Raw genomic sequence first — 18,043 nt, 5'->3', positions numbered from 1 at the left:
TGTTCACCAGATGAACCATATTCTAACTAAGCCTCAATATATTTTAAAAGAATTAAGGTCATATGAAGTATATTCTCTCAGCACAATAGACTTCAATTAGAAATCAAGAACAGAAACGACTGACAAATTCTCAAATATGTGGAAACTAAACAACATTTTTAATAACCCCTGAGTCAATGAAGAAATAAAAATAAAACTTTGAGAGTATTTTGAACAGAATAAAAATGAGAAGAAAAAGATAAAAATTTGTGGGGTGCCACTAAAGCAACATTTAGGGAGTGGGCATTAATAGTACTTAATGCTTATATTAGAAAAAAACAGATTTTTTTCCCCAAAACAATGGCTTCAGCTTTTACTTTTACTTTAAAAAATGGAAAAAGTAGCATGAATTAAACCAAAAGTAAATAAATAATAAAGATTAGAGCCAAAATCAATTAAATAAACACATCAGCAGATGGAACTTTACCAATCTGATGAAGGGGATGTACAAAATCCTATAGCTAATGTACTTAATTTTGAAAGACTGAATGCTTTCCCCTTAAGATCAAGAAGACAAGAATCTCTACTTTCACCACTTCTATTCAACACTATATTGAAGGTTCTCATAAGTATAGTAAGGAAACAAAAAGAAAGGCATCTAGATTGGAAAGGAAAAAGTAAAACTATATTTGTAGACAACAATATTACCTGTGCAAAAACAATCAATCTATAAAATACTACTAGAACTAGTGAGTTTAGCAAAGTTGGAGACTATCAGATCAATATAGAAAATTCAATTGCAGTTCAATATATTAGAAATATCTAAATTAAAAATTAAAATACCTTTTATAATAGCATGAAAAACAGTAAATACTCAGTGATAGATCTTACCAAAAAAAAAAAAATGCAAGACCTGTATAGTGAAAACTATAACATTACTATGAGGAATGAAATAAGATCTAAATAAATGGAGAGATATACTGTGTTCATGAGTTAAAAAACTCAATATTGTTGATCAATTCCTGAGTTGATCTAGAGGTTCAATGCAATCACAATCAAAATGATACTAGATGTTTTTTGTAGGAATCCATAAACTGATTTTAAAATCCATAGGGCAAAGTAAAGGACCAAGAATAGGCAAAACAAGTTGTAGGGGTGTATGGAGGGAAGAACAGAACAAAGTTGAAGAACTATCGCTACTTAATATGGACTTATGATAAAGCTAAAGTAATCATGGTGGTATGCTATTGGCATCAAGATAGAAAAACAGATCAATGGAGAATAGAGTCCAAATATAGACTCACAAAGATATAGACAATTGAATTTCAATAAGATTACTAAGAACTTCAGTGAAGAAACCTTTCTCAAGGTATGAGAACAACTGGATATTTATACAAAAAAAGTGAACTTTGATCTATTTGTAGCTCTAGATACAAAAATTAACTAAAAATGGATCAAAGATCTAAATATAAAAATCTAAAACTATAGAATCTATAGAAGAAAACATAGGAGAATTCTGACCTTGAAGTAGGCAAAGATTTTTTAAATATGGCACCAAAAGCACAAGCCATAACAGAAAAAAATTCATAAATTAGACTTCAAAATTAATAACTTCTGCTCTTTGAAACACACTGCTAACAGAATGAAAAAACAAGCTGAAGGCTGGGAGAAAAACAGTTACAAATCATATCTTTGATATAGGATTGGTAAACAATATATTATTGTCTTTCTAAACTCAATGATAAGAAAACAAGTAACCCGATTAAAAATTGGGGAAAATATCTGAACAGATTTTTCATCAAAGATGTACAGATGATAGTAAGTATGCAAAAAGGTGTTCAAAATGATTACTACTAGTTGATAGAGAAGTGTTCTATACACTTATTAGAAATAATGAAATAGCTCTATACACCTATTACAAATAAGGGATTAGTACAGTGCAAATGTCTAATATTTGTTCTGTCTGGGACAGAGACGGCTTCTATTATCCTGAGGAAACTCAAACGTCAACTTCTACTATAATCGCCCACGTGGACCCACAATGGAGGATGCCTATTTATAATAACTTGCTCACCCTCTTTTAGTGGTGAGAAAGTAAGAAAATGTTTTCTTCTAGCTCTGCAGTCAGGATGTCAGCCAACTCTTCAGAGGTCTAAGGTAAACTCACTGATAAAAAACTGATGCATGTTATCAAAGTCTCCTGTCCTTCAAAGCCAGACTTAGAATGATAAACAGTCCCCTCTACCACTTCACAGAATGTTATTAATGAGCCAGACAATTAATTGCCTAGAAAAATTTTTTAGAGTCTGTACCGTATATGAATTATCTCTGGCCCTTTCCCTGTCGGTGGTCCTGCTTCTCGTCACTGACATGGCTAAGATATAACAATAAAATCTTGTGAGGAATGACTGCATGAAAGGACTAAAGGACAAAGAGAACTTTTCTGTGATTTTTAGTTTTAGAAAAGCTATACTACTTGCTTGAACTACAAAAATAAAGGTCTGCTGTGTATAGTGAGTTGAAGGAGACATATGAAATGCAAATGAATTTCTACTCTATTTTTCAGCAAATGATATTAATTCACTGATTAAAGTGGCAGTCATCTAGTGCTGACCATTTCAATAAAATTGGATATTACATTTTGCTTTCAAATTGAAGAAAAATACCAATGACTGTGATTTCACTAGCAGCTTCTCTAATGTTTTGACTCATATGCAGATGAATCAAATTCATATAATGCCAGAAACATTTTTTTAAATCCTTAAGTATAAATTTTGTCTGTTTGAGTAAAAAAAGGCCTAAGTGATTTTTATAAATTTAACTGTATTATTATTTGTAAAAACTAGGATGGTTAATTATTTAATAAAATATCTGTAGTCTATTCCTGATCTATTACTTGGTATGGTGAAATTAGAAGTTTCAACATCATATTTCAACATGACTGCCTATAAACAGGCAATTAGATACATGTTTTAAACTCTGTGGGCCCTAAACAATCATATATATATATATATATATATATATATATGATATCCAGTTAAATATGCTGAATTTGGCTGAAATAATTAATGTAGCTCCTAAAAATTTTAACATAAGTGAGGATTCAACTTAACCAAAATGATATAAATGAGAAAAACTGAGAAGGGTGTACTCTGGAAACACAAGAGGGGTAAGAAAAAGAAAACTAGACTGATCGGTGAATTAGAGTTTCTAAGACAGTATTTCCTTCCCAGGTAGGTGTTTGAACACACTATATCGCTTCTTTCTTGTCAAGTTTCAGAAACAAACAAAAATTATGCATATTCTGATAACTCCTCAGATGGACACATACACACACGCTAATTTTTACTTGCTATGTTAAGATTTAACAAGCTGCTTAATATAGTTCATTTTAACGAATAAATTCAGCAATCCTAATTTATCTTAATATTTAAAATGTATCTGGAATAGACTGCTACCTGCTCTTTCCATATAGTATTTACATTTGTAAAACAAGCATAATGACTGTCACTTTGAATTGTTAGGTATGAACATCTCCATATTAAGAAATGTTGAAAAGAAGTACAGATATTCAAACAGAAAGAAAAAAAGAGAAAAATACATAAAATGAAAACTTTAATTTCAAGAATATTACCACTCGTAAAATGTAAAATGTATACCCAAGGGGTGAGCAAACTTTTAGCCTTTTGCTTTCTTGAAAGAGTATTTAATAAAATAGAACAAAGATGATGTTCTGGCTCCACTGCACTATAAAGGAAAGCAGATTCTCTGATTTGCATGCTTCTCCATCCTCAGGGAAGCAGAAGAGCCAGCATCCTCCTGTGTATGATGATGAGGTGGCCATGAACTCAGAGTATATAAACAGACAATAGGTTATTTTTCTAACAACTGTCAGAAAGAATATCTTCATAGCTACACTTCCAAAACCAAAAATTTATCTGGGTAGAAACTTCAAAAATTCATTTTGTACCCAAGAATACCACTGGGCAAATTTAAAAGCTACCAGGAGTACAATAATTCATTCTGAAAGACTCAATGGAAATTGCATTGCTCACAAATAGATGTCTTGTGGGATCATTATTTCAATTTTTATATGGCTATGTTAGGTAAGCCTTGCTTTTAAAGTTTTTTGGGAGACAAAATCATCCTGGTTATGATAAACTTTAGACTTTTGGATGCTTAACTGGTTAAGTAATCACCTGCTAGGACATACCCAAAACATGAAGAATACCCCGTTCTGCCTGCCTCTAGGTATTCCCTCAGCACCTGGTGGAGAGCTGGCCACCAATTCAAATGAAAAATCTCCATATGCCACCCCCATTTCCATAAATAGGTATTGGCATCTGTCATCTACAAACCAAATCTGCATGTCAAGCACTTGCCAGAGAACACAATCTTCCACTGCCTGATGCCTATCTAAATTTGAGCTATCGTTCCACAAAACTGTAAGTTATGACAGACTTTTTTTTTCTCATCCTTATGAATTACTAGTTCTAAACCCTGGCTGCACATTAGTATCAGTGCACAGCACCTTAGCATCTCCTGAGAAGTGCTTAAAGTACTCCTTCCTGGGCTCGCCCCAAACCAACCAAAAAAAGTGTGAGCCCAGAACATGCATCTTTTCAAAGACTCCCTGAGGCAGTTCTTATGTGCACAAAAGCTGAGAAGCACTAACACAAAAGTACACTGGCAGCCAGAGAGTACCCAGGAAGATTCAAATCATTGTATAAAATGACATTATATTAAATAGCTACACATAAAAATGACTAGCTTAAATAATATTTGGTTCCTGCTTTAAGTTGTGAAGTTAAATTGGCCCACGCTCACACCATGATTTGTAAAACACTGTCAAATTCTCTCATCTTATCAGGTGTAGTATTTAATGATTGTTTTAGGGCACCGACTTTGGAGTCAGAAAACTCGAGCTCAAACCTTGACTCTCGTACTTACTGAGGGGTCTTCTCCAACTCCTACTTTCCTTATCTATACATGGAAAGTTACTACCATCTGTAAAGATGATTAAATGGGATTATGTTTGAATGGCAAGCAGTAATAGTAACCAGTTAACTACTACAATGATAGAGAATTAGAACGAGAGATGACAACAGGGAGTTTTTATTTCATCGTGCTCAGCTTACATACAAGGAGTCCGAAATTCAGAGAACAAATGCTTCCAGATCACACTTAATAAAAAGGCAGTGGAGGGAACCTTACTTAGTATGGCAAAACTGACCAAATAAGTCTGTTAATAACTTGATTTGATGAAAATTATTATCTGATAGATTCGTTGTCGAAAATCTCCGTGATGTCTGAACCTATAGTTTCTTCAGTAGTTTTCACTATTGAAAATATTAATAAGATGTTTCATTTTCTCTTTCACTGAGTTACTTTCGAATATAGTAATCAAACATACACCCTTGCTATGATATATTCTAAGGACAGGAAAAAAAACATAAAGAAATAATAATCTTTACTTTCCAAGTTTATTGATGGTTGTGGTACTGGTATGGTATTTGTGAAATGATTTGTATGTGTTATAAAACAGAAAATGAGAAAATAGTGATTTTGTGAGAAACTCATAAACTAGTGATTTTTTTTGACTATGTATTTTTTAACCAGAGTGATAATATATAGAATATTGGTTTCTAAATTCCATTATCACTGAAAGGAGCCAGTGTTGAAACAGTGCCTTGGAGAGGGAAAGTACAAGTTAAGTCTGTTAACATCTCAAGTGCCAAAAAACAAAGACTAATAGGATCATATGTAATTAACATCACCAAAATCAGGAAAAATATGCCACTATATGACTTCTGATATGATGCAATGGGAAGCACAAAACATCACGTAGGTAATGCTCTTCCCAAAAATGTTAATCCAAATCCAATCATGAAAAAAACAATAAGACAAGTTGAGAATGAAAAACATTCTAGAAAATTAGTTCAAATCCTCAAAAATGTCGTTATCATGAAAGATAAAAAAAAAAAGAAGAAGAAGACAGAGGCGGGCACTGTAAAATGAAAGATACTAGAGTCATGACAATCAAGTACAATACATGGTCCTGGGTTCTGGATCAGAGGGGAATCTAGCTTTTAAAGACATGACATGTTCAAATATTCAGGGAACTCTAAATGTTCACTATCACATATTATTGAATCAATATTAAATTTCCTACGTGGATAATGGAATTGAAGTCATGTAAGAAAATGCTTGTTTCTTAAAAAATATATGCTGAAGCGTTTTGCAAAAAATATTTAAAATCCTTTCTTAATCTTTTCAAAACCAAGCTTTGCATTCTGAATAATTTAAGTTCGGGGACAAGTTACATAGTACTGAAAGTTCCTGTATACCTCTGATAATTCCCTGCCATAACTAACAGCATACACGACACCCTGGTACATTTGTTAAAACCATGAATCTCACATTGGTAAGTTACTATTAACTACTCCTCAGACTCTGTTTGGATTCCACCAGTTTATCTATTGAAGTCCTCTTTCTGTTACAAGATGCAATCCAGAACACCACATTGCATTTAGTTGTCATGTCTCCTTAGTCTCCTGTGATCTGTGTGACAGTTCCTCAGTCTTATTTTTCATGATCTTTAGCATCTTAAAAAATACTAGCCAATATCCTGCACAATGTCCCTCAGTCAGGTTTCATCTGGTGTTTTTTCCATAATTAGACTGGGTGTATGTTGGGGTTTTGGGAAAGAATATTATAGAGGTGAAGTGAGTTCTTCTCATACCATCATATTAGGGGTACGTGATAGCAATGTGGCATCACTGTTAATATTAGTCTTCATCACTTGGTTAAAGTAGTGTTCACAGATTACTGTTTTTCTCTTAGGCTGTTTAAGGTGTGCTTCTTTCCTCATTGACTTATTCAGTGCAGGTATGCCATACCTTTGTAATACAATTAAGTTCATTTGTCAGTCTGCGTTCCATGCTGGGATGCCACTGACACTGACTGGGTTAGAGAGTGTGTTTGTGCATATGTGCGTGTTTTCAGACATGAAAGTACGTTCTTTGTGATGTGCAGTTTTATGGGAATCAGCAAATATATACGTTCATGCATCCAACAACCAGTACCGTACAGAATGGCTCCTTCTGTAGCCAATCGCTTCCCCCTCAGGTCAGTCCTTGGCAAATACTCATCCGTTTTCTGTTCTTATAGTTTTGCTCTTTCTATAACAAATCGTACAATATGTAGTCTTTTCGGTCTAACTTCCTTCACTTGCATCTATGTTGTATGAATTAACAGTTTGTATCTTCTTATTGCTGAATACTATTCCACTGTATGGATGTACCAGTTTATCAATCCTTCTGTTTACGGACATCTTATTGCTTCCAGTTTTTAGCACTGATGAATAAAGTTGTTATAAACATTCACATATGGAAGAACATAAACATTATAAACCCTAAGAGGGCAACGGCTGAGTATATGGTAAGTATGTTTAACTTTTTAAGAAAGAGGTAAGTTGTATTCTAAATGGCTGTAAAATTTTGCATTTCCACCAGCAAAGTATACATTTCTGTTGTTTTGCATGCCTGTTAGCATTTATTATTGTTGGTTTTCTTGTATTTTAGCCATTTTAATAGGTGTACAGTGGTATGTCCTTGTGGGATAAATACATCTATCTTAAGGACTCTGTTACTCACCTTCAAATACAAATGCTACCTCATATTTTAAGTTTATAAGTTCTCTTTAACAACTTATAATAAGACCCCCATATACATATTCATAAAATTTTAACACTAAGGCGCGCGCGCGTGCGCGCGCGCGCACACACACACACACACACACACACATACAGTCTGTTCACCTCCTATTGTTAAATTTCTTTTTCTGTCACCACATATTTGACCCCTTTATCCCATTACCTTCCCCCTCCCCCACCTTCCTCCCTCTGGTAACCACTATTCTATAGTCCATGTCCATGAGTCTCTGTTTGTTTGTCCTGTTCATTTGTTGCTTTTAGGTTTATATCTCACAAATGAGTGACATCATGTATATTCATAAAATTTTAGACTGCAGATTTCAGATCATGTAAGTCCTTTTTCTTCAAATTAAAAAAAAAAAGTTATTTTTTCTAAGTATAAAAGTAGATAAATATATAGGAGACATTACCAACAGCCCATCCAGAGATGATCACTAATTTCTTCTAATTGTGTGTGCCTGCATTCATGTGCTCAGACGATAACGCATCTTAAGACCTAAAATTTAAAGCTGGAATGAGTCTGATATGTTTGAGGAACAGAAAGAAAACCAAGTGTGATGGAAAGATGGCAATAAGCACAGTGACTACAATAGGAGATGAATTTGGAGAGAGAGATCTGTGTATGTAGAGCAAGGTTCTCCACTGCTGGTGTGCGTCTAAGTTTTCAGGAGGCCTTGTTAAAACAGACTGCAGCCCTCACTCCCAAAGTTTCTGATCCAATAGATATAGAGTGAGGTCTGAGGATCTGTATTTCTAACCAATTTCCAGGTGCTGCTGATGCTGCTGGTCCAGGGTCTACCTTGAGAACCCTTCTTACGCATGCTACACTCTAACAAGGAATCCGATTTTTTATTTCTAATAAATGAGAAAACACTGGATGATTTTAAGGACAGAATGATATGATTTGTTTTGAATTTTAAGTAGACTACAGAGTCTGAGGTGTGAAAGCTGAATCAGACGGGACAAGATGGTTAATGGGAAAGTAATAATTAGCCTACTATAGTAGTATATGTGAGAAATCAGTGTCCTGAATTAGAGTAGAAGAGATGTTAGGATGTAAATGGATTCAGGATAAATTCAAGGAAAAGCTGACAGATTAGGTATTGCGAATAGACTGGGTAACAGGGTGGAAGAATAAGAATCAAAGGGAATGTCATGGTCAATGGTTTGACAGCTGCCTCTATGGAAGACTAATCATAAGTTCTATTTCAAAAATATTTAGTTTAAGATATCTGCTAGTATACAATTAAAGATTCCAAGTAGGCAGGTTGGCTATACAAATCTGAAATCCAAGGATGAAATATAAAAAAAACAAGTCGTTAATATAGAAATGATATTTACAGTCATGGGACCTACTAAGGTCATTAATTTAGATCCATGGTTCTCAGGCTGGGATAGTTTCTGCACACCTTCCAGGGTCCATCTGATTGTCTCGACTTAAAGGAGGGGAACTACTGGCATCGACTGGCTGGAGGTCAGGGATGCTGCTAAATACCATAAAAAACACACAGGAGACCACCCAACAACAAAGAATTATCGTGCTCAAAGTATCAATAGCACTGAGGTTGAGAAACCTGTACAGAGAGAAAAGTTGTCTTCTTGGGTGAAGGAAGCAAGGGAGCATAAGGCCTTTCTCAGATACATGACTGATTGGAAAATATGCCACTTATGTACCCAATTTAAAAACTGTTTTAATATATATTTGCCCAGCTGAGAAATGAATTAAAATTATCTCAAGAATTACATTTGATACACCTGAACATTATATAATTGTTTTAACCAATGTTACCCCAATAAACTTAATTTTTAAAAAATTAAAAAGAAAAAAGAATTACATTTTAACATTAGATTCAAAATAGCTGCTATTAGTGAAAATAGCTACAAAAGGAAATAAGGTAAAATTAATATAATAATAGTTCAAATGTTCAAATGAAAAACCCTGATTCATAAATCCATTAGACCATGTGTAATCTCTAGGATTCTTCTATTAGATTATGCTACCTGTATACTTTTGTTGGATAAATAAATACACAAATATATAAACATGTGAATGAACGAACAGTGTGGTTAAGTTCTCTTAGGTATTAACAAATATATGCAACATGGAAACAGAAGAGGAAATCTGGAATGTAAATGCAGACTCAAAATCTGTGGAGTGTGGGTATAGATTCCTAAAATCCCTGGCAGCGAAAAAACCCCAACAGGGTAAAGGCTATAGAAGAGGAAGAAGACTTGAAATGAACAGCAATCCCGTCTTTGGGAAAAAACATCCCAGTAAACACAGTTATCCTAGCATCCTTCAACATCTAGCGTCACACAAACTGTCCATCAACACCAGAAATTTTCAAGAAAGATTTCTGAAGGCTTTATTCCATGGAAATTATGTATAAAGGCAGTGTTCAGGACTGGGTAAGACAGAGCCACACTGCAGAAGATAACTTTATAGCCTACTTACAGTAGGCTATAAACACATCTACTTCATAAACACGACTGCAGATAATTTTTTATACAAAGAGGTATTAAGATCACAAATCTACTCTAATTTAAATGCTTTTACTGATAGAAGAAGCTGAGTTTAGTAAAGCTGAGTTTATATTGGAATTAAAGGATTAATATATTCTAGATCTGAGGAGTTAACTATAAGAAAAAAATAATTCAGTGTCAAAAGATGGGTGATGAAGACCTTACTAGGAAAATGGGAGAGGTAAGAGAGATAAGTAATTAGTCTAATCATAATAAACAAAAAAAGAGGTAAGAGAGATAAGTAATTAGTCTAATCATAATAAACAAAAAAAACAGATGACCTCAAATATAAAGATGACGCTTTAACTCATGGACAGAAATGTTTTAATGAGAATTACCTTTTACCAAGAAGAACAAGTTGGCCTGTACTATTCACACTCACTGGCCAGTGACGTGCATGTGGGGGAAGAATAACTGAGTCAGTGACTATGATATTGTATGTGCCCTTTACACACTCACATCCTATCACGATACTTTCTGTGTTATCGACGATTATGTTTAATAAGTTACAGCTGTATGCTGGGCTCATGGAAAATTACAAAAAAGTTATTTTATGTAATTTATGAACAGAAAGTTCACACACAGCATACTGCCCCACTGTAACTCTGAATCAAAAGAGGCTAAAGCTGTGTAACCTCAGACACACAGAGCTGACTGGAACTCACCCTTCCCAGCTCTTTATCTTCCAGGGCCAGGACTCCAGTACTTTCTGTGAAGAGTTTTACTTTGACCACAGGCCGAGGGTGGGTGGTGGTGAAATCTCCTTGGGTTCCCCATCTGCAATGAAGTAACAAAGAGTTTCTTTGAAATGCACTATTAATTTTTTAAATTTTTTTTCAATTATATGTGTCTCCTGAGAAGTCACATTAAGCAATACAGAATCTTTTGTGGCTCAATGAGATTCTTATCTTTGCTTTTGTTTCTGACAGATGGCTCAATCAAAAAAAGAAAATAACAATCAGCTTTATAGCTCGTAATAATTATTCAGCTGTTCCAAAAATTAGCATGCCACGAAACTAGTATGAGAAAAAAATTTAGGTTAAGGTAAAGCACTACAGATGTACGTATTAAAATCTATTATTTTATTAATTCAAATACAAATTACAACACCATTTTTTTGGATGGCTGGGGAAAAACTGCTAATGGTTTGTTTACTTAAGAAGTCATTTCTCAGAAATCTATTTTTGCATGCTGAAGATTATATCCTATCTCTTCTTGAAAAGTCTTTAGTAGATATTTTATTTACATTTTAAAAGTAAAGTTTGTTTTCTCAAGTCTATTGCTTTACATAGTTTTTTAAAACTCTGGTCAACGGGAAAGAAATAAGCACCATAAAAATGAGTGTTTTTCCGTTTATTACTTCATACACTCTCCTACGAATGGGACAAGTCTGCCAACATCTGGCTTTTCGAATCATCGTTATAAAATAACATGTTTCCTTGGATTATTTTTTAATAAATAGCATCTCATTTTGCCATACGCCAGTGCATTCCAGTATATTTACAACTGGCACACACCTGACATTAAAAAAATCTTATCACTATTTCTCATAACTCTGAGATCATAGGCATGGGATTCAGTACAGCATGAAGAAAATGACACTGAGAAAAATATACATATAAGAAAAAGTGAGCTTTAACAAAGTAAAGATTTCTATTAAAATAAATCATCAAATAAAAATACCAATTTCTTATATTGTTTTAGAAAAACAAACAATTTACCATTTTCATGGTATTAACTTTATAAACTTTATTCGGAAAGCTTGAGAATTAAAGAGAACTGAGGAAAAGCAAGTGTAATAAAAATTAAACAAATAATTTGATGTCTTCCTCTCCTATCATGGCAGTTATATCACAATATGAGTACAATAAAGCAGAGGCCATTTCGATGACTAAAGGAACTAGCATCCAGATACAGTTTGGTCTTCTGAAATCAAAGTCATGTGCCAGAGGAAAGAAAGAAATTCAGTTGGATAGAAAAGCAGCTTAATTTCTATTTTAGACTTCTAGAAAGGAGTTAGCCAAGAATCTTTTTGCCATTTCATAGAATTAAGATGGTCTGAGATAAAGTAGAGCTAAAATAGGAATAAAAATAAAAATAGATCCCGAACCAAAATGAGGAAGTAGAGAAAATTCTCAATTTAGTGTGCAGAATCTTAAGCCTTGAATACAGTCAGGCAATCTGGATGACAACTCTGGAGTAGATTCCCATGACATAGCTTTCTTTACTTGGTGTCAGTTAGGAAAACTAATGCATGGAGACATTTTCTTATAATTCATATGTGTGTGTATGTGTTTTCCATTAGCACTTAGGAAAGTTGTGTTGTATATATAACCATGAGATTAAGCCTGTTAACTGTGCTGTTTAAATCTATTTTATTCTTACTGATTTTTGGTACCCATTATCAAGCAAGTAGAAGTATTACCATTTCTCACCAAGACAGAGATTTTGTCAATTTCCCTATATATTTTGGTCAATTTTTGGTGTCCTATTTGGTAATGTAAATATGTTCAATAGAACCATGCTCTTTGAGTATGAATTGTTTATTACCTTTTCCAATTAATCCCAAGGCCATGATTATTTTTCAATGATTGGACTTGTGTAAATTCAGAGAACTAACACTGCTAGGAAGAGTGATAAGGTACAGACAAGCTTAGAGAAGTCACACAAGGTATCTAATTAACATATTGCAAGTATAGACAGTAATTTATTAGAAAACAAAGAGTTAGCTAAAATTAACGGGAAATCATTAGTAATCTAGAACTTGGAAGGGGACCCAGAATATCCATTCCCAAAACCAATATGCCAATGCAGGTAGGAAACAGGTGAATATCACAGGACCTCGTAAGCAATTTATAAGAATATATCTACCTACAAGGTCTGGAACCTCTGAATCGAGAGCGTGAAATGCTAATGGCCAGCTCCTGTGAAATGAGGAAGACTTCAATGACATGCTTTCGGGCAGGGAGAAGCTAAGGTACAAGGATACTGGCAGAGTCTAAGGTAACAGAATAAACTTTTACTGACATTTCACAACAATGTGTAATTTAAAGGGGTGCATACAGATAAACATGGTGGCACTTAACAGTCCTTATAACCCCAACATTCCAGGATATAAACATAACCTGACACCACCTTGACAATTTCTCCTGTGAAAAATAAGTTAAAAAGGGGAAGAAGGGGGTAAATAAGGGTAAAGGGGTCAAATATGTGGTGTCAGAAAGAAATTTAACTGTGGGCAGTAAACACTCAATGCAATATGTATCAACATACTGTTGGATTGTACACTTGAAACTTATTGGATTGTGTTCATCAATGTCACCGCAATTTTTAATAAAAAAAAATTTATATATATAACTTAAAAACATATGTAAAATTAGAAAATGCTTATGAATTCTATAATGAATAAATTAAAAACCAAAGCACCCTCCCCCCAATAAAAAGGCAGGGAGAGGAGGGAAGAAGATAATAAGTCTTACATCAATATTCGCCAGATACTTCTTTGTTTTCTACTTAATTGGCATGTTTAAACACTTTCAGGCATTAATACCAGTTATTATCTTCCTACCAGTTTCTCTGTATTATGTGATAAAAGAATACATTACCCTTGCTGTCAATTTGCTTAAGCTCAAAATACATTGCCTTTTTCTATTTCTATAAATGTATTATTTATGAGGATTCAGACTTCCAACGTAAATCTTCAAATGAATAAAATATCTACGAAGCACTTTTAAGAGGACAGTAGGACTTCCTGGCTATGAAAACACAGGGTAGTTCATATATCAACTGAAATAACTGACATTAATTATGTATTTGCTATTAAATATACTGGAAATTTATATTAGTAGTCTAAATATATGTTCACGTCTACTCAACCAGTAAGGCTACTTCTAGGAATTTATCTTAACAAAATAGTCATGAATACTGAAAAGACTGGAGGTAGAAAAAGGTAAAGGGGGTCAAATATTTGGCAATGAGAGATTTAACTTTGGGTGGTGAAGATACAATGCAATATACAGATGATGTATTACTGAATGTAACACTTGAAACCTATATAATTTTATTAACCAATGTCACTCCAATAAATTTAATAAAAAATAAATGCATTTGCTTTAAAAAAACATAAAATAATAATTGTACAACTGAAGCCTATTTAATTTTATTAACCAGTGATACCCAATAAATGTAATTAAAAAAAAACCCCATCAAATAGTACACTTAAAAAAAAAGAGAGACTATAAGCAGGAATATATTCCCCATAGCATTATGAATAAGCAAAAAAAAAGCAATTTAAATATCTAATATTAGGTGAATGATTATGTAAATTACATGGCACAAAATGGAGTATTTTACTGCTACTTATAATGATGTAAAATAATATAAAACTATGTGTAATGTTGAGTGAAAAAAAAAAGGAGAGGACATGAAACTGAATGTGGGCCTTTTATTCATTCAAAAACTGTTACTACCTTGTATGTGCTAGACAACATTCTAGTGTCAGCAAGCAAACTCTATTCTTTTGGGACTCATATCCTTATAGAATATTACAGATAATAAGTAATTTAATTATCATATACTGTAGCATATTCCTCCCCACCTCTGCCCTGCATTTTTAATAGCTGGATACCTCCCACAGTCTCTCAGAGTATCCAGAGAACTAGATTTAAACTGTGATTTGAAAGAATTCTCAAAAATTACTAGCATAATTTGTTTTAAAGTCTGTTGAAAATCATGAACAGTAAAACAGTTTTGTCAAAAACCATTCAAATCCCTTAACTAAAAATTATTACTGTGAACATATAATCCATCCACGATTATAGAAGCTAAGAACTTAAAAAGAGGCTCAACCTATATTTCTAATCTATGAATAGCACTGGAAATTTAAAAAGATAGATAAAACTTCAAAAATTATTTCATCAATCTCTCCATCCTTTTATCCATCCAGCTGTGTGACTGGCACTGGGAAAGGATGGGCATTTCAAAGAAATCAAGACAACAGATAAATGAGCTCAGACTAGTAGGGAAGACAGACATAACGACTCATAAATATACATAATAAATCAAATCATACAGAATTGAACACAGTTCTAAACTGAATTTTTAATTACTTCTGAGATGCAGCACTTTTTCTTTACTAGTCATCTACATTTCTTTTATGATTTGCCTTTCTATCATTATTGTTGATTTATCTATTACAGACTTTCTTTTAACTGATTTTATAAAATTATAAGATAAAGACATTTAATATTTCTGATACATATGACAAATATTGTCACACCCTGTTATTTTCTATTTAAGTCCTGTTTATGGCTCTTTAAAATGTATAGTTTAAAAATATTAAGTAGCCAAGTTCTCTATCAACTTGACTGATAGTTTCTAATTTTCAAATCCTACTTAAAGAATTTCTTCTTAACCAAATATTACATGGATATTAACCTATAGTTCTTACATATGATTCCACAGTTTAAATCTTCAAGTTGTCTGAAATATAATAGTGATATTAAATGGCAGTTTCATTTAAATTTTCATCTCTCCTATTCTCATTTGGTTTAGAAGTCAAATATATTTATAATTTCAGTATATAAACTTGGGTTTGGTTTTGAACTTTCTGTCGTAAAGATTTATCTCCTGAGCTGTTGTACACTGAATTATTGTAGTGTTATTAGATATGATGATACCAGTTAGAACAAAAAGTAAATAGTTTCAACTTACTATATTTCTATTCAAGAAAAAAGGAGGAATCTCCATTTATTAAAATCTGTTCTAATATTCCTTGCTAAAGTCTTAAACTTTTTCCTTCTTCTATGTAGGTCCTACACATTGTGTTAAAATTGTTTCATAGTATTTTATTATTTTGGGATTCTAAGGAATTTGTGTCCTTTATATTGTCTGAGTATTGCTGGTATACAAGAAAGTTATAAACGCTCTTTTTCAAATGATAGTTTCAAATTTATCATTTCTAATCTAGTGACTGCTTTTTAAAATGTTTTCTTCACCAAATTATCATTAATTGTACTACAAAGGTGGAGTTATTAAAATAATCCAATAACAATGACATATAATGCCAAATACATCACTTATTTTATAACAAGAAACATGAAATAAGGATCTAGCTACAGGGGTAGAAATGAAAGTCAAATAATTACATATAATTATTAAGATTTTTCATGCTGCAACTATTTTAACAAACTATCCAACTACAGATAAATTATTTTCATAATTTTAAGATTAACATAATGTAATATTCATCCAAGAATATTTGCCTCAATAAAAGCTTTGGTTCATAACTTAAACATGCAAGCATCAGATATTTGATAGCACTAATTCAGATGTTCTCTTGGGAAGCTGAAAAATCTTTGCAAATTTTCTACAATTGATTTCAAATAGGCCTGAGGTCTCTTCCTGCTGTCCTATGGAGGATCTGGATTCAACAAAATGATTTGGATTCATCCAATTCACAATAAACACTCAGGATTATTTTGAGTTATCTCAATTACTCGTACTTGGTGACAAAGTAGATGGGTACTATTCACAGCTCCTTGGGAGGGACCAAGAGGAAATAAAAATGTTTGAGAATGGGACATGATGCATTGACTAGAGAAGTCTGATGGTATGCATCCTCAAGAGTATTAAATAATGTCACCTGCAACTGTATGCCTTCTTGGGGACTGGATGCCAGGGAAACTTGCCTGGTTGACCGAGGGCACAAAGCTGTGTCCTGCTTGTGCAACTATCTTTATGCAAGTGGGTTTTAATATTCTTTCGTTACATAAAGAAAGCGGTACTTCTCGGTATCTGTTGATCTCCCATTAGTCAGAGTCCTGCTGGTGATGGCCATGAATACTCTGAAACCATTCTAAAACAAATGTGTACGTAAAACACACATATTAATAGGACCTGTAAAATACAACGTCACTCTAAGACCTCATATTATGAATACACAGGGCTATTGCTTTTTTATTGAATAATTTAAAACTGTGAATTAAGTTTAAAAAGAATTACTTAGAGCCTGATTATTAATTAAATAAATTGAAATTAAACAATGAAATACTGAAAGTATTTTAAAAACAATGTTAAACACCGTACAAATGTTTTTAAATATATGATTTCTGATTAATATGAGCAATTAAGATGATGTAAAGCTAGGTAGAAGACACTTTTGGAAGAGAATCATTTAATATTTAACAAGTTTAAGATTTCCCAGTGCCCAAGTATATCAAAATTTTATCAAATACTGATGGACTTAAGCCAAAGATTAAGGGAAATAATATTAAAAATAACTACCATTTTCATAGGAATGTAGTTGGTTAGTGACATATCATTTACCATGACCAAAACTACAAGAGGCAGAGGGGACTTAATTGAAAAATTCAAGTATCTGCTTCCAATAGGCAGCTAGAAATTCAGGTCTGAACTTTTGCTAAAGGCTGCAAACGAAGACACAGACTTGAGAGCTATTAACATAGAGATGGTAGTAGAAGCTATGAAAATGAATGAGCTTGTGAAGAGTGACCATTAAAACTCGATGATGGTAGGGATTTATATATCTTACAAGTCCAGGCTATATATGTATCTATATCTGTACGTGTATGTGTCTAAATGGATATTTAGTATTTATTTTTAAATAAATGGGCTATTCAAATTGTTCTATAACCCATTTTTATATAACAGTACATATTGATCTTCTTTATGTATCAGCACATGGATTTACACAATTCTTTTCAAGACCAAAAAACATTCCCCTTGAAAGTCTGTGCCATGATTTTTCAACTGCTCTTCTGTTGATGGACTTTAAGGTTATCTCCAATTTTAACTGTTATAAGAAAT

General features: G+C 33.0%; 1 protein-coding gene across 16 annotated transcripts in view; it reads right to left on the bottom strand.

Moving 5' to 3' along the window:
* CADPS2 (calcium dependent secretion activator 2) overlaps window positions 1-18,043 on the bottom strand; it is a 477,993-nt gene that overhangs the window by 219,977 nt on the left and 239,973 nt on the right. For all 16 annotated transcript variants that reach the window (XM_039860904.1, XM_039860896.1, XM_039860905.1 and 13 more), the window contains exon 7: window positions 10,882-10,993. In XM_039860904.1, coding sequence (XP_039716838.1) covers window positions 10,882-10,993 — 112 coding nt within the window. The remainder of the gene's footprint in view (window positions 1-10,881; window positions 10,994-18,043) is intronic.

Source organism: Pteropus medius, unplaced genomic scaffold (genome assembly GCF_902729225.1).
Source record: "Pteropus medius unplaced genomic scaffold, Ma_sr-lr_union100, whole genome shotgun sequence".
NCBI lineage: Eukaryota > Metazoa > Chordata > Mammalia > Chiroptera > Pteropodidae > Pteropus > Pteropus medius.
This window is presented reverse-complemented; position numbering and strand designations above follow the sequence as displayed.